Consider the following 18522-nt stretch of genomic DNA (forward strand, 5'->3'; position numbering starts at 1 on the left):
CGATGTGAACCCCAAGCACAGAGGAGCCAAAACCTGCTTTTCCTCCAGAGCATTCCTGCAGCTGCACATGGCTGAGTCAGGCTGAAACCACCACTCAGTAATCAGTGTGCTCATGGACACCAGCTTCAGAGGGAATGAATCTGGGATGCTGGGGTTAATGACTCCCTTTCCCTTTCCCTTTCCCTTTCCCTTTCCCTTTCCCTTTCCCTTTCCCTTTCCCTTTCCCTTTCCCTTTCCCTTTCCCTTTCCTTTCCTAACCTTCCCAAACCTTCGTGAGCAGATTCACTGGTAACTAATAAAACACAGCTGGTTTTAATTTTTGCTGCTAAACACTGTTTTGTGAGGTATTTAAGTTGCAGTAGGATAACTGGGGAATAATGAATGAATCCTTTGGGCAGTTATACTTAGTTCACAGAACCATAGAATTGTTTGGGTTAGAAGGAATCTTATTTACCGATAATTTAGTCCCTTTGGTTTAGACAAGCCACATAACCAGATTTTTATGTTTTTTTGTAACAAATAGTATTTTCTCGATACATTCACTGATATTATTTGGCAGCCACCTCTTTTATTTTTCCCTGTAGGCACAATCTGTCTTTGTCAGGAAACACTGTTATCCCTGGCAAAGGCAGTGATGTCTTCAGGCAATCTGCACATAATACTGCATGTCCTTACTGGAGCACAACTGGAGATACCAACATATTCATCTTCCAATTTGTAAAAGTTTCCCCAAACACCTTCCCTTCCAACAGCATATTTATAATTGCACATGCTTATGCCACACATATTATTTTAACAAGGTAACTTTGGAAAACTTGTGATTTATCCCTGTTTTCCTTCAAGAGCTGGGCGTGCACGGTTCCACACTCACAGAGGAAAACTGTTGGCTCCCAGCAGCCCAAAGCAAAGCAAGACTCAATTGCTGCAGTTCCCTCTTAATGAGTAAGCAGCTGAAAATAATATCTCCTGCATTTTCTTTGGCTACAGGGCTTACAGGCAATATTTATCCTTCTTTTTAAATTTTCTGTAAATCAACTAGTTCAAGATCACAGGAAACAACTGGAATGTAGACTCTAGTTTGTAGTGCTGTAGCTGGCTCCATCTCCAGCAGAGCAGCTTTGAAATGCTGCTAAATTATTCCACGAGCTATTCTGCTCTCTTCTGCATAGTAGTGGGTTTTGCAGCTAGTGTTTCTCCTTTCATGTAATCTGACCCTATCTTGGTCCCACTCTTAATGCTCCTCACCATCAGCCAAGGCATTAATCTTGAGAATGTGTCCTAAATCAGTTCCTGGAAAGGCAGTGGAAGTAGGCATCAGTGATATTTTTCAGTTCAGCCAGTACATGCCATAAGGATTACATGCCATAAGGATTTGTACAAGGCACAACAAGACAAAGATACTCTTGTCAGCTGATGCATTTTTGGATAAAAAAACTTCCAAGAAAAATAAAATAGATGAGATCTTGAGGTTTTAGGAGCGTGAGTTCAGCCCAAGCAGTAGGTCCAAGCTGAGCTCCCTGAAATCAGTGAAAATATGAGGAATGAGAGAGACCAGCATGAATATTTCTAGATGGGAATGCAAACCAGCTCCAGACATCCTGCAACTGATAATTTCTGCTGGTAGCAATGACACATAGCACAGTTCAGTGGCCTTTAGGGGTCGTGCTTAGCCAGTGATGAGCACCTGGAGTGTGTCTCCTGCAAGAGACTCACTGGGACTGATTCCCAAGTGGTGAAATAGCAGGCTGTCCCCCTGGAGGGCATTAGGAGGAAAGGGCAGCAACAGCTGGGACAAGAAGCAGTGACCCAAGCAACTCCAATAGAAAATAACAGAATTAGAAAATATCTGTGAGTTGGGTCCTTAAATCAAGGTAATTAATAGCTGAAGAATGGAATTTTAAACCAGGGCCTTCATTGCCCAAGCCCACAAAATGAACTCTCTGAACTGATCTCTGAACCTTGTGTGAGAGTTTTGATGCTTGCAGGTAATGAAAAATCATTTTACTGATTGCTGTTCCACATACCTGGCACATTTACAGTGAGATCTATTCAAATCAACAAGATAATGATTGGATGCCTTTTTGTCTAATTGTTAAATGAGCAAGTGAACTTCATGGATACCTTTATTTTCCCCCTTTCCAGAAAAAGTAAAAACCTCGAACAGCCTCAAAAAAGTTGGTATTTTTCCCAGGTATCACCACTCATGGAGAGTGCAGGCCAGCACAGAGGGCAGAGGAGCACTAACATCTCCTGCTGCCCCCCAGCCAAGGAGGGTGCACAGCAGCCCTTCCCAGCACGGCCTCAGGGAAAGGCCAAGGTGGGTGATGGAGGGTGGAGCAGAGGTTCTGCCCTGCTCCTTAAGGGCTGCTCCCCATTCTGTGCACAGCCCCCAGCCCAGGCAGCCAGGATCCTCTGCCGCAGCCCTGGATCCTCTCAGGAGGCTGCAGGATAAGCACCAGAACCTATCTGCTCATCAGTGTCAAGGCTCAGGCATTTGTGTATACACACAGGAGTGTCAAGTTCTCCTGAAAGGTCTGAACCAGCCCTTTTAGCAGAGTTCTGGCACATGTTCTGGCTCTGAGACTCAGGTACCCAAACCTTTGCTCATTCCTGGGAATCAGGACAGTCTGTGGGCTTAAATTGGCTCAGCAGCCTGGGATTTGCTCACAAACCACGAAAAATCTCTGAAGCTAAACGCCAACCCATCCTGTGAGATCCATTCTGGTTGGAACAGGCCAGCTGGGCCACCCTTTGCACTGACTGGAATGAGGTCTAAGTATCTCTTAAAACTGGCCTCTGTCCTTATTCAGGGAAACCTTCCTTTCATTTCAATATTTCCTATCTGTGTAAGGGCACAAAACCCCCAAAACAGAGCCCAAATAAGGATTGAGTTCATTAACCACTAATACTGTTCATTACTGGTATTTGTACAGCAGAATTTGCATGCATGAAACTTCAATACAAATGAAAATATATTCCTCCTTCACATGTTTCATCACCTCATTTACATGCAGTGTAGCTTGTCAAGAGATGGCAAACAAAAGACCTGGGAGGATGAGGATTTACTCTGGATAAGCTCACAGCTACAAATGATTTTGAATCATACTAGAATTAAGTAACTTAGTGCCACTAATGCCACTGGCACTGCTACTAGCCTTGACATTACTGAGAGACTTAATCTAAAAGGCGCTTTTGATTTCTCAGAGGCTCTTAATGGTTAATTTTCTATTCATTTTCCTTTTTGTATTTCTCCTTCTTTAAGGCTTGTCAGGCAGAAAGGCTGATATGTGAAAGGATCTAAGCTAGGCTTAGGTTATGGCAGGCAAGGAGATGAGGAACAAAATAAGAGTAGGGCAGAAAAAATACCGTGCAGTTTGTCTGAGCCACTAATATTTGCTAATTGAATAAATATAGAACTGCACAGAAGCTCCTAATAAGCTTATATAAAGCATTTTAATGGGATGCTGTCAGGTTAAACATTGTGTTCAAAAATATAAATATTCTTAAAAACTCCAAATTAAAGAAACTGAAGTTTGACTACCCATATAATTTTCTCCTTTCATGCCAGAGTGTCAACTGCATTTCACACACCTCAGCCACTGAAAACAGGCAGGGCTTTGTTCTGCTGCTGTTGGGCTGGAGCACACGTGGATCACACAGGAGAGGACAGTGCAGGGCAGAGCTGGAGATGCAGCTGCAGGGATTGAGGGCCCATGTTATGTCCTGGCTCACCAGGCTGACTGGGCAGCTCTTGCTACCTCTGACCCAGCCTTGCACTTCCAAGACAGCAGCTCTGGGGATAACGTGAAGGTTGTCCCCATGAGACAACAGCTCTGGGGCTTGCAGAATGATTTCCACCCCAGGATGGAAACTCTGGGGCTTGCATGGGGGTTTCTACCTAGGGACAGCAGCTTTGGGGCTTGCAGGAGAGTCTCCCCACTGAACAATGGCATGTCTGGGTTTTCCTTCCATCACAGCAGCTCTGGGGCTTGCCAGAGGATTTTACCTGGCTGTTGATGGGGCCATTGCAGCTCCAGGATCAGCCCAGGGTCCTCACACAGCACTGGATGCAGCTTCACTTTCTTCTTTTAGCACATGACTTAAATGTTTCCATGTTTAGATTTTAGGCCTTTCAGGGCACAGTTTAAATCCAGAGCAGTGACTATGTTGAGTTTAACTGAAATTGAAAGAAAGAGCATGTGGAAACTTCTTAACAAAGAAGTTTTGTAAACAATGTCTTGATGCTATGGTGATGGGTCCTTAGAACTGACGACTCCATTTTTCTTTCTATTCAATCCCTTATTTTTCTTCCAAACATTCCAATTTTAGTCCTGTCTACATGGCAGTGTTGATTGTACATTTCTGTGCATCTAACAAGTGCCAAGGAAATCAAACTTAGGGAGCAGCAGTGCTGGATCTACTTCTCAGCTGGCTCTCTCACAGAAAGTGTTGGAGAGGCCCAAATGCCTTTCCCTGTCTTAGTACTCTCCAGGGGCCTCTGGATGTGCTCATTTACTCTGGATTTGGGTAAACCACAAAGGATGGTCCAAATCTGAGAAGGGTGAGAGTGCAATGTCTGAACAAGAAAATTCACCCCCAGACCAAAGGGCTCGACTGGGCTGATGTGGAACAACACCAAGGACATGCCTGGGGCTGTGTCCTCTGCTGTTTGCATCACCTGCCTGCTGAAGGCTCCCCTTGGTGCTGGCCCTGCAGTCTGCAGTCCATCCTCCCACCAGGATGAGCCAGGAGATGCTGCCTGCAGGAGGAAGAGCTGGACTGTGCTGGTGACTTGAGCAGACATCCTTTGGCTTACAGAATGTCTGATCCCAAAAGCTCCTGGGCCTCAGGGCACCATCACCAAGAGTCTGTTAGGGCAGGAGCAGCCAGCCTTGAGCACTTGATGCATCTGGGAGCTTCTATTCACTCTCACCAAAAAGATACTGCAGCAAATACAGGAGCTGCTCCATTTGCTATCTAGCAAATTCTCCTCTCCCAGGTGAGATCTCCTCTGCCTCTTTTATACTGAAAAAAAAAGAGAAAAATGCTGCCAAATAACTCACAGTCTGGATGGCTTCAACAGGAGCAAGGAGAAGCACTTGGAGTGTGATAGAAGGATTACTGTCATCAATACTGTGGTCTGTGGGAGGACAAGCCTGATGCGCTGGGAGCTTTGTAAACATCTCAGACTGCTTAGGGAATCTGCAACACAAGCTGAAATGTTTGAAAATGTATTTTTCCTAACCAATACATTTCCCTAATGGGTACAGACAAATTCAGGTCTGGAAGACATCCAGTGAACATGGTGAACTACCATTAAAGAAGAGCAGATGTAATTGTTTTGTGCCTCCCTCTCCCTAATGGAATGATGCAATATCTCCTAAATTCCATGGCAAGGGAAATAGAAGGAAAAAGCCTATGCAATGTAATAAGGATGAAAAGTTTGTTCCAATTTTCTCAGCCTCCAAGCCTGGCACAAGCCTGTGTCTGCTCCATACTGCAGTCTCATGGCCTGGCTGAGTGAGTGTTTTCTGTTTACCTCTTTTTCCAATCTCTTCTGTAAGCCAAAGATAAAGCCAGTACAGCTCCAGTTGTACTTTTGAACCCGTGCTTAAATGGGGTGGAAATAAATCTTAATGAGATTGTCCAGCCCTATTACCTTAAGTAGCATACCTCAAATGAACCCTGCTGAAGCTGTAATGCCCCTCTGAGGTTTCAGTGACACGAGCAAGTGGATCATATTTCACTATTGTAGTTTGTGTCATCAATGGATACTTGCTAGAATTCCATGCTTATCACATAAGAACTGGAGAAACACACCTTTATTAAAGATGCTAAAACAGTAGAAGATGCTTTCTGTTCATAAGTACAAAGGATTTTCTCATGATCTTCATTGCGAACAGAAAATTACTTTGCACTTCTACTTCATGTGCATTCAGATGCAAAAACATTATTCCCATGAATTCTTACAACTGGTGTTTTGATGCTCCCTCTTTCCTCTCTGGATAAAATCAAGGTATTTTCCCAAGGCTTGCTGGTGAGCAGAGCAAGGAAGGCAGCAGCAGATGGGCAGGACTCGAAGAAGTGAAGAAAGGCCAGAGAGGTCTCAGAGGAAGAGTCTCCAGGGAGCACCACACTGCAGCACAGATATAATTTATTTAGGCTCTCCTGAGGTCCCCATACACAGCTGAAGAGAGAATTTTTAAGTGCCTGTCTTAGGTAACATGTGAAAAAGCAAAAGGTGATCCTGACTCATTGGAAACCCACAGCAGCATCCTCAGGGCACAAGGCATGTGCCCTTCACATGAAGGGCATGTGGAGCTCTAGTAAGCAGCAAGAAAAAGTCAATTTTCCAGCTCTAACCCACTTGGCTGTGCAGCAAATGGGATTTTAACTCACATTGTGCCTGCAGCATTCAGTGAGTAACCCACAAAATGAAGGTCCAGAGGAGAAGAATCTCCTCCTTGTCTAAATTTAGCATAAGGCCTTGAAAGTACAGACAAAGCAGCCAAACATCAACTGTAGCCAGAGAATTCAGACAAGGAAGATAACTCAGTTCTGGTAAGTGGTTTTGGGAAATAATGGAAGGAGAAACAGGGGTCTAATAACCTCTGACTGAACTAAAGGTAACCTCCCTCTCCGGGCAGGAGCCTGGGACTATCTCTGACCATAGTCTGAGCTCAGTGAGTGTTTAGCACTCCTGCTGATTTTTTGCACCTTTTTTAGATATTTGATATTGGATCAACACAGAAGTTTGAGTACATGGGCTCATCAGATGCTATGGGCTGTTGAGAGGACAGGTCTGGGACTCAGTGCAGGTAACAAGTGACTTTGCACAGGAGAGCAAGGCCAAGCCTGCAGAAGCTGCACTGGAGGGTGCCTGCCCAGCTGCCTTCACCCCTTGGCATTCTCCAGGACTGGCTGGTGAGCAGGGTGGCCCATGGCAAGGCACTGTGCTAAGTAGTGGAAAATAAATTAGATCTCCTTGTGCTGGCCCTTCACTGCAAACAGCTCCCCTGGGGATTGCTCTGGGAGCCCAGGTGGCACAGAGCAGCTCTTTGGGTGGCTTGGGGCCGTGCTGGGATGGACATGCCCCAGCAGGAGACAAGGTTCCTGCCACAGCCTTCTCTCACTCTCTGTGGGACTCACTAAAACATCCCCTTGTCTCCAGTTCTCCACTGTCCCTCAAGGCAGCTTGACTAACAAGGCAGATTGTCAATTGAGCAATCATCTCAGAACAAGGAAATCTTTAAAGATTTGGCACCATTATTTAGGATAACCCAGCTGCTGAACTTCACTAGGAAAAGGATGCAAATGCACATGCTCGACTCTGAGCCATATTTCTGTGAGAGAAAATAAAATCTGTTTAGTACAAACAAGTATTTTCTAATCCTGTATCACCCCCTTGGACAAAACTGAGATGTTCAGCTTCTAGCTGGCTGTGTCTCATAGCCAGAATGAGTTTTCTCCTGCTTTTTTGGGTGCTCCACTTTGTCCCTTCCTCTGCAGGGACCCCTGACCTTGGGAATGAGAGATGTGGCACAGGAGCACTTGTGCTATCTCAGGAACTGGCTTTGTTCTGCTGAAACCCCAAAGGCAGAATGAAGCAGGGAGATGCTCAGGGTCTGATGATCCCTCTGCATCCCCAAAGCAAAAAATTGTGCTGCATCCTTGCTGGTGTTGGTTATGTTTTGATTGGCCTGAGCACAGAAACTCCTACAGCAGGGAGTGAGAGTCACCATGCCTCAACAAAAATGTGGCATCTGATCAATTTTCAGTGGTTTTCTTCTTCCAGTGTAGTGGAAGAATAGTGAAAATGTCTTTTTACTCCTCCCACTTTATTGGGCATCAGAGTAGGCAGGGAATGGTAAAGGACAGCAAAAAGACTCTCCAGCTCCTCTGCGTGCCAGGAGAAACCAAATAATTGTAGGAGAGGAGTTTGCTGAGAAAACAAACACCCCTCCTGTGAACAACTGTGAGCAGATTGAATGCTTTCCCTGGAGTTTTCCAATTTTTTCATTAAATGATTCAAAATGAAAACATGCAGCAATGTGGTTGGTGTTTAGAAAGACAGCTTTTGTTAGAGAAATATTATTCTCCATCCTACATATGTGAGCACTGTATGCCTCAGTCTACCTATCTGTTCCAGACATTGCAGATTCTCTCACACTTTCCCACATGATGCCTCTCCTTAAGCCTTGGATGTTTAAATACCTGACCAAAACATCTTTGCAAATAAATCCCTAGTCTCCAGTGGCATAACAAGCCCCATGTGTTGCTGACTGTGTGAAAACACACAGTGCATAGACATTTTGACAGCCACCAAAAAATCATGACCCAAGAAACCTGGCTTTAGGGAAAAAAAAAGAATTAAAACAAGTCTTAAGAGGCTCATGATAAACATCAAAGAGTTGGCGGCACTAAGAATAATCAAACAGTTTAGATGAGGTTTCCCAGATAAATTGTTTCCATTTCATCAATGCACTGTCTGGTTTTGAACCGTTATGAGTTATGCCTGAATATACCATTTGGAATTTATGGTAGATGCAGGAAATAACAGTTTCCTTCTCCAAATCCTTTCCACATGTGGTCCATATGCCTCCAGCACAAAGAGATTGCAATGTCATGCCCAAGTCATATGGGTGTCAGAAGGCCAGCTGACTATCACAGCAACAAGATGAACCTGGGAACCTCTGATTTGAGATAAAGAGCTGCTGAAAATGACAGATTTAGTGTCCCAAAGACAGGTTTCCTGTATCAGAAGTGTTTTTGTGTGAGGTATTGACATTGCAGAGCATCTCCAAGCAATTGCTGAAATATCAAGTTATAACTATAACAAGAATACTCATTGCTAGAGATCTAGTTCAAGTATCTTGTATTTCATGAGATATGTGTTTCCAATATGCTGTTTATCATAACATCCTATCTTCACCTCTAGAAAATATTCAACATGGTAAAGTACAGCGGTCCAGGAAGATCAAGGACAATTTCAGGTTCAATTAGCTGGAAAAGTTCTGCTGGGAACTGCATTGCATCTGTGCTGCAGCCACAGAGCAGCCCTTGAAGGGAGAAGTTGGTCCATGGAGCACTGTGGGAAGCCAGGTTTTCCCAAATAGTCACCAATGGCAGGTTCCTCATCTCCTCATTCTGGAGCAGAGACCACAGGTCTGATTTATGGACATGCCCAGTGCTCACAGCTGCCCATGGAGCTTGAATATGTGAAATACAGTGGTGTGCTGGGTGCTCTGAAAGAGGAGCTCCTTGGCATCTCCAATTACACACCCACAGCACTGGGAACCATTTTTGGCTTAATCTTGATGTACCTCAGTCTCTCACATATAAACTCTGAATAATTCTGCAGCCATGGCTCTCTGTGTGACATTGCTGAGTCATATCTAGCAATGTTTCAGTAGGGGAAATATGAAACATTCACTAAGTTTTAATTAGTGCAAATATAAATACATTTCTCTGAGCAATTGTGCTGGGACACAGTGTGACTAATGCCTGGTGCTTGCCATGCACCATGAGTGTTTGCTGGTGGAACCTCACCCAGCAAATCTCACCAACCACACAGCACAGGGCTCAGGCTGCTGCTCTGAGGAGTACAATGAACTGACCCAGCCACAATTTTTACCGGTGAGTCAGGGGGATGAAGATATTGCTGAGATTTCTGAGAGCTGTGATCCTAATTCATTGGACTGAATGGAAAGGTTTGATTTCAAACAATCTGGGTCATGGTCCCAAAGCATGAGTGGGAGATGTGCAAATTATAAATTTAATCTGAACTCAGGTCCTTCATAATCTCATGATCAAGTGCAACCTGAGATGCTCAGCTTGCTGTCATCACTTTAGGTTTTTGAGTCTCTGCTCAAAAATCAGGTGTTCAGAGGTGTTACACACAGCTCTTTGTCCTTTCCTTTCCTTTCCTTTCCTTTCCTTTCCTTTCCTTTCCTTTCCTTTCCTTTCCTTTCCTTTCCTTTCCTTTCCTTTCCTTTCCTTTCCTTTCCTTTCCTTTCCTTTCCTTTCCTTTCCTTTCCTTTCCTTTCCTTTCCTTTCCTTTCCTTTCCTTTCCTTCCTCTCTCAGCACACCTCTTCAGGCAAGTTGTCTGACTGCAAGAGTTTTCCCCTTGTGGTTCAGCAGCCAGGATTTTACCATTTTCACAGTAACTATGTTAGTCACTGGGAAGTGTTCTGGATGCACTGTGTGATTGCAAAGCCAGAGCACATCCTGCAGCTCCACAAAGAACACATCACAAAGGACAAGCGTGTAAGTGTGTATTTATCTGCAAGATAGGTAGGAATCACAGGAAATGTCAAGTTTGCAGGTAGTATCAATGGATTTTGAGGGGATTTTGGACCTAAACCTTTCAAACATCTCTCCAAACTTAATTTCATGCCTTCATAATACTTCATGGGGATGAGCCTGTGTTCTCCCAAGGAGCACTGAGGTGGTGGAAATTTGAGCCATACAAACATGAGAGCATTGATGTGGGGCTGGGGGTTCCCACCTGGGCAGTGTGGAAAAACTGCCTGAGGTAAATCAGCCATTGGCACCTCTCTGAAATGCTCTGGTTTTTGTGATGGAGACAGCATTGTACTTCCCACAGTCTTCTCAGAATTTGTGGTGATTCCTGCAGGGTCACAATGATTTCACTGAGCCCAGTTCGGAGTCCTCTGAGCGAGGGCTTGCTTTTCTTCCCAAAGCAATGTGAGTGAGTGACAGACCGTGTGCAGAGGCAAAGAGCAGCTCTGCCAGTCCCTGTGTGCCCTGCTGGCTCAAGGGTGACTTCAGCTGCTCCATGAAACCCAGGACTCCTGCAGGGAACTGATCCTGGGCACCATGAATGTGTCCAGCACCTGGCATCTGACAGGAGCCCATTCCTCTGCCCCAGAGCTTCTTTCCCATTTGGGGGATCTTGACAGTCTTTTATGTCAGTTTTAGAGGAAGTCTGAGATGTGAGGTAATCCCTAACATTACAAATTTAATTGTGGAAGCCACCAGTGTGTGGAGAGGGAGCTGATCACAGTCTGCAAGGAAAGAAATAACAGGGACAGAGAAGCAACTGAATATGATGATGAGAGACTGGGCACTGGCCAGGTTTTTGGGAGGGCACACTGAGCATTCAGTTTGCAGTCTGAATGGCAGAGGAAGGGAAGGGGGCCCCACCCTCTAAATTACTGCCTGTATAACAGGTCTGCAGCAAGAGAAGGATCCAGACATTGTTAAATGCAATTATGGCTTCCAAATGCTGATGGCTTAACACAGAATATGTTGGAAATACTGCAGATGTTATGAGGGATGGAGGAGAGGAGGAGGAAAAACAGTCCGGTTGTTTTTTCATGCCTTAAGTTCCTGCAAACATCATGGAATAAGACTGCTCAGAAATGTGCAGTACAGTGCAAGTGCTCTTGCTCACAGACCCTGGGACAAACTATAGCTTCCAACTATTTCTACAGATAAGGAAAATCCTCCCATTGGAGTGGGGGAGGAGGGGAGGAGCACTTGGGAAAGATGCAGCATCTTCTGTATTTCCTAACTAGATCCTTAACCACCAGCAGAAAATGTTCATGCAAACTTCTACTGCCTCTACTGACTGCCTGAAAGAGCTGTCCTCCTTCTGCACCCCTCCTCAAAGAAAGAAAACCAACAAACAAACAAATAAACCAACATTTTCTTGGGAAAATGGGTGTTAATGTGTTTGGAGCCTCTGCAGCACACAGCAGACACACTCACATTCTGCTTCAGAAAAGCAGGGAACTGGCACAGGCCCTGTTTGCCAGCTGGTTAGACTAGCCCAGTAGTCTAGTTAGAACAAGTAGACTAGTTAGACTAGCCCAGTAGTCTAGTCCTAGTCCAGTTAGTCTAGAAGGAAACCTCACCTGCTACTTTAAAGGCAGAGGTGGGAGATGAAGACTAACCCAGTGCCTATCTCAGGACTCTCCTGGGACATGGTCAAGCTCCCACAGAACCACCACCAGGCCTCAGGGGCAGGACACCCGTGCTGCAGGAGAAAAACAGAGCTAGCAACAGAGATTGCCATTTTTTTAATTCCAGAGGTTGCAAACTTTTAAGCTAGTTGTCAGAAATATGTCACTTTATGAGTGGTACAGGGGTGTTGTGCTACCCAGCTGTGTACAAGTACACTAATTTTGCTTAAGCTAGGCTGAACCCCTATTGAGAACCCCCTAAGACTGGGCTGCAACAGAGATCACCTTCTTTCATCTTTGCTTTTGGTGACAAAGAACTTTGCCATGCGTGGCATTTTGCCCAAGTGCAGATGTGGAGCTGCTCCTTCCCCTCTGTCTCTCTCCCAGCTCTCTCCCTTTCTCAGCACTGCAATGCTTTGTGGTCTGGGAGGCCTCAGATTTCTCCCAAATGGAAAAGCCCCTTTTCCCTCAACAAACATCTAAGGAGGTGCATGGGAAGAGAGCACAGCTGAGCCATTGAAAACCCTGTCTGAAGGTGGGAACCCCTCCTCAGCAGGCTCTTTTACCCAGGTTCAGCCCTCACCAGGTGAAGGCTGCACCCAGGTGATTTTAACTCTTCATGGACAGTAGCCTGAATATTTTGACTCATGGGGCTGTCTTAAAATACTGTATGAACAGAGAGGGCTTTCCAGGCACACCTCTGGCAGGCTCCCAACCTGGTGTCTCCATGGGGCTTGCTCATCACCATAAATCTACTCCTGGGGTTTTTCTTGCAAAACATGGATTTATAGGGCACCACAGTCACTAAATTTTTGCTAGTGTGGTTGTCTGATCTTCGTGTTCCAAACCCTCTCTAAAACTTTAAACCATGATTGCTTCATCATCATCACCATCATCATCATCATCATCATCAGTGTTTGCCCCCTGAATGCACAGCCCCTGCTGCTCAAGGCAATGCTCACAGACACATGGAATTTCTGGAGGAGCGGCAGAGCTGGTCAGAAGGAGGATTCCCATCTGCCAAGATAATTCTGGTATTTCTATTCCATTTTCATCAAACTGGGGCAATACTCTCAGATCAAATTTTATTTGATTTTATTTTACCTGAGCATCCAAAGGCTTTCTGTCTTGCTCCCACTCAATTTCAATTTTCAAAAATATGGTCTTTGGAAATGTGTTAATATATTGTTATTGTCAACAAAATGTTGCATTTTGAATTAGTAACATCTGTATTTTGTGATGAAAGAACACTCTATTGAAAAATGTGTGACTGTTTCTAATAGCTAGCATTCATCTCATAAGCTGACTTCCTAAATGCAGAAGGAAATAAGTTTGCCAAGGGGTCCATACACTAAGATTATAGTTTCTGTGAAGTGTTTATCCATCCCAAACCCTGATAAATAATACAGATACTTGCCAGGTGCTCATCACCCTGGGCTCACCTTCCCCTGGCAGGGGCTGCTCCTGGGGAGCTCTGAGCATGCAAGCCAGTGCTGGTGGGCTTAGTGCAGTCAGGAGGTGTGGCTCATCCTGCAGACCCCTCTCTTGAGATGCTGGAGTCATTCCATTTCATTCCTAAACTACAGCACTGGCTTGATATGCTGGAGAAACCTTCCCACTTCTCTGCTTATCCCTGAGCACTAGCTGCAGTCTGCACAGCCACTCTGCAAGGGGATTTCAGGCTGGTGCCTCTTACTGAGGGCTCACCCTGCAAACTGTGATGCAGAAGTGGTGCTCCACCACCTTATCTGCAAAAAGATAGACATTCTTTACCAAATCTAATGAAAGGTGAATTTCAAGCACAGTCCTATGCTAATATGAGTATGTGAAAGCAGGACAATTTTATTTGGCAGGAGTAGTGCTCATGTGCGCTGGGTGATGATTTTTTGTTACAGAAATGCATGTGGGCCATATTTTATTCCCAGTAGCTGTTAGAGACAGTACAGTGTGGGAGATGGAGGCCTTGCTCCCTCACAGCCTCTCTGGCTGAGAAAAATGGACTCTCCATGACTGTGCAGAATGTGTTGAATTTCAGGAAATCTAAATTCCCATATTTTTCTGGGATATCCTAATTTGGAAAACACCAATTTTATCAGCTGGCTCCAGTCTGTCTTACAGACATGTTTGAAACATGTAATTTTAGCTCTGAAAGGAAGTATTTAGTTAAAGAGTTAGGAACATATTTCACATGAAAAGTCTTGCTTCTTCCTCTACTGAAACAAGGCCAATAAAAGGTTGTGAGGAATTTTAAGGAAATATCTTTAGATTCGCATGCCACCTGCTGCAGAACAAGCTACATTAGTTCTGTTTCTTCCCTTCTCAGCCCTGTTGCAGTAAATAACAGAGAAAGAATGCATATATGAGACTCCTGGTGTTCTTCTTCAGCATTATAATCTTCATCTGTTATGGCTCAATACCCTGTGTTATTTCAACAGTGGTGTTATCCACAAGAAGTTACCCATGCTGTTCAAAGTCAGTCTGGGGCTGAAAGGGGAAAGAAAGAAAGAAAGAAAAGAGGCACTTGAAGAGCTCTCGCATGACTTCAGAGATTTTTCTGAAGTCAAAAGGTTTGTGTTGAGAAGCAGAACCATCATGACTCATATATTCCTAATCAAAATGCTGGGTGCGTGAAAAGCTGTTCAGCCATTCAGAGACTGAGCCACGACTCCTTACAAGAGGAAAATAATACACACAAGGGAAGCACTTAAATAATTGATGCGCTCTTCTTTTATCTGCTTGTAGGAGTGACAAGAAATCTATGTAGCTGGCACTAATGGATAGCATCTCTATGTCAATAATTGCTAATGAGGAAGGAATAGGAGAGCATTTGTCTTGAGGTGACTGATCTTTCTTTCTTTCTTTATAACCCTGTGTTACAATGGGAAATTATTAGTGTAAATTTTAGAATTCTGTTCACTTTCAATCTCAAAAGCTTTTCAAATGTCTTTTTTTTCTATAGGAATTCAATCCAGAATTGAACTGTGCACTTGCTTACACGTAATCTGTATTCTGACATTTAAGATCCTATTTTAATATCTTCTGTACTACATCCAAACAACAAAATAAAACTTTGTTTGCATCACATGTTTAATTTTCCATTCCACAACAGTGAAAGGGTGCAGGCACGCTGGAATTGAACAGAAACCAGTAATTTAAAAACACCCAATGCCTTCATCACGAAAAATTGCATAACCATTTCCAGCACTGAAGTAGGATACTCTTACTGAATAAAGTCTCTTAAAAAATTAGTGGCGTATCAAGCCAAACATATCCAGCTATTTAAGTCAAAGATTGTATTCAGCCATTCCCCCCAAGTTGCTTTTCTGAGGGAACAATTACACAGCTGTTCCTGCCACATTCTTGTGTAGGCTGCAAGCAGTCTAAAAACTCTGGCATTAATTTCCTGTAACTACAAAGTGCAACTCTCCAGGTTGTTCGTGAGGCATACCCTTTGCAAAGAGGTTACTGAGGCACTGCATGCACTTGACACTAATATTGAGCTTTGGCCACACTTATTTATAGCCCTGTGCATGTGTATACACGGGCACATGCACGGGGCTGTAGGGTTTGTGTTCGAAGCAGGGCTCTGGACTGCAGCCACATTGCAGTGCTAATGATATCTGTCACTGCACCAACTTTTTGTAGCTGTATTATCTGGCTGCATTCAAAACCAAGGATTTTGGATGCACAGTTCCAGCCTTGCTGTGCTCATTGGATTCAGCAAAGGGGCATTTCTGCACTAGTGAACACTAAGCAGTGCACTGGAAGGTTTGATGATGATTTTTTGCAAATCTTTTTATGGAGTGTTAAGTTTTAAATGGCTAAAGTTTTAAACTGTGACCTAGCTAGTAAAAGAGCAACAGCCACAAAGAGAATTATTTCAAAATTCCTTGATATGAAAAACAAGCTGTCAGCAACTGGTTCACTAAGATTGCTTATTAACTCTGATGGAGTACTCCCATTTCTCTGTCCACTGCTGGTTTGGTGCATATTTTTATATTAATATAAGGCATCCACATGTCTGTAAGTACAGGATATTTTGCCAGGTCCATGAAGCAGGTGTCCCTTGGGACAGGTTCCCCTGGCATTGGGCAAGGTGAGCCCTGCTTCCTGGGAGCAGGCCTGGAAGCAGCATGGGAGAATTATTGGGAGAACAATTTTTGCTCCGTTTCTGACACATTTCTAATCCACGTCTAAACATCACTTTATTTTTCATTCCTGTCTGTAGGAAATTGCTTCCATCCCTCAATGCATCCACTAATGTTTTTCTGGAAGAAAACTCGAAGGTCCTTTCAGCAGTGTAGGTAATTGAGATATCAGTAATTTCTGCACACAAGATGCCATGCACTCTCAATATCAGTTTCATCATTAATATCAGATGCCAGCTGATACTGATCCTGTCACCCTGAAATATCCAACCCCCAACTCAAAGTGCTTAATAAGCAAACTGGGGCCAGGCCCTTAAAATCAAAGCCTGTAGAAGTGAAACTTTGCTGGTTAACAGTTCACCCATTTGAGCAGATAGGCAGGAAATACTCATTTTCATCTCTCCTGTCTTCAGCTGATAGCAACAGCCCATGAAATTGTGCATGGTGCAGCTCACTCTGCACCATATACATAATTTATATTTTTCCACTCTAGTTATGACTGAGCCGTTTTGGACCTGGGATTTGCTCTGTAAAATGGAAGCAGAGAGAGGAGGAAAGAAGAAAAACACTGCAGCAGCCTTCTCCTTCCCCTGCCACACTTTTTAGCCCAGAACCTCATCTTTGATGCACAGACCAATGGAACAGGAGTGCTACACAGCACATGTTGCATATACATATTCATCTGAAAAGATAAATGCTTGCCATGATAAAATAAAAAATAAAAGGCATTTCCAGTAGTCCATCTCTTTATTAGTAAAATGCCTTGGCAGAGAGTAAGGCTATCATTTTGACAAGTTTCCTTTTCTACAGGCAGCCTAGATAATATTTACAGTTCCTATAGAAGTTTAAAAAAAACCAGCTGAGAAACATGCTTTTTGCTGACATGCTCTTCTGCTCAGTGAAGTTTGACAGATACAGCCCCAAGCTCCAGCACGGTATTCCTTCCCAGACACAGGCAAAGTGTGCAATGCCCTTATTTTAACAACAATGTACATTTCTATTTCCTTTCAGCAAACAAACCCTTTGCATTCCATTTATCTGCCCTGGCTGTGTCCGTTACCATCCGGGAAGGTTTATCAAGGAGCAAACAGCACAGACACACAGTGCCTGCTCCCGCAGCACCCATCCCATCCCATCCCCACACACTCCCCTCGGTGAGCTCAGGACATCGATACCATCATCCCTGCGGATAGCGACCCTCAGTCCTCCACCAGCCTGAATTCCAGACCCCCTCCTGCTGCCCAGCCGCTGTTCCTGAGGACAAAATCCCGGCAGTGCCCCCTCCCAGCCTGCGCACGGCTCCGAGCCCCGCACCAGCACCCGCGGTGCTCTCGGGCACTTTCTGCTCTCCCGCTGAAAGCAGGAGATCTGCGCCTTTGCAATCCGAGAATGCGAGCCAGCCGGCAGGACCCGGGGTAAATATGAATCTGGCGCTTACCCACAGGCAGTCCCTCGCAGTCTGACATGGTGTGGGCAGTCCTCCTCACCGGGGGCTCACACTGAAACCACTGCGGGACCGCAAGCGCGGGTGCTTCTCTTTGCAAAGGCAAGGGGGAAAAAATATCAAACAGTTTACAGCCACCCTTGCCTTGCACTGCACATCTACCCACCCAGAGAGCTGTAGCAACAGTCCCGTCCCTGCCTTCTCATTATGGGATGTAAAGATAAGAATGTGCTTTTGTGCCAAAAGAGTGTGCTATTGGTGGATAAATTTGTTGTCATCCCTCCCCTTCGCAGAGTTTCCTCTTTAATGTCACAGAGGCACATTACCCTGTCGGAAAGGCCATCGAATATTTATGAAACGGCTTTTAAGGGCTAAGCCGCAAATCCTGGCGGGAGAACAGAGCTAATTGCTGTGCATTGGGGCTGGGATCCACCCGCAGGGCGCTCCTGCTTCCTGGGGGGCTCGGGGGAGCCATGGGCAGGGGGAGAGGCTCTGACAGCTCCCTCTGAACCTTCTCCTTCTGCAGCGTCCGGGTTCAAGCGCTGCTGGAAAAGGGGGCAGAAGCCAGGGTGTATCTCTTTAAGGAGGAAGGGGGAAAAAAAAGTCTTTGTTTATATTGTAATATGTGAGAAATTGTTTTGTGACACTGTTACTAAAGGCTGTTTCGTAGTTTATAATAATACCGTGAGTGCAGATTTCTCTGTAACTTCATGGCTTTTCTTGCTTAAAACACGCCAGTTTAATGCCAATTCAGCGGCTGCTCCTACAAGTTATTTTTTTAATCTTTGGAAATGTTTATGTGGGATTTGTTGGGTATGAGGTTCCCAGACTCGCAGTCAGTGCAAGTACCCCTGCACGCTGGTGTGCTCATTAGGCACCTTAATGAAGTGCCAGCGAAGGCTCTGGCAGCGTTAGAGACAGGCTGGGCTTGGCAGGGACCTGGTGGGAGCCTCGGCTCCCGGGGGCGCTGATCTGCTGCCACTTTTTGTCCTGGGGACAGCC

At 44.8% G+C, this 18522-nt stretch overlaps 1 protein-coding gene across 1 annotated transcript in view; it reads right to left on the reverse strand.

The window, feature by feature from the left end:
• Nucleotides 1-17701, reverse strand: part of EML1 (EMAP like 1) — a 121772-nt gene extending 104071 nt beyond the window's left edge. Inside the window, exon 1 of the mRNA XM_074542361.1 lies at nt 17515-17701. Within this exon, the coding sequence (XP_074398462.1) occupies nt 17515-17542 (28 nt within the window). The 5' untranslated portion in view covers nt 17543-17701. The remainder of the gene's footprint in view (nt 1-17514) is intronic.
• Between the last annotated feature and the right edge of the window lie 821 nt (nt 17702-18522).

Source organism: Zonotrichia albicollis, chromosome 6 (genome assembly GCF_047830755.1).
Source record: "Zonotrichia albicollis isolate bZonAlb1 chromosome 6, bZonAlb1.hap1, whole genome shotgun sequence".
In the NCBI taxonomy this organism is placed as follows: Eukaryota; Metazoa; Chordata; class Aves; order Passeriformes; family Passerellidae; genus Zonotrichia; species Zonotrichia albicollis.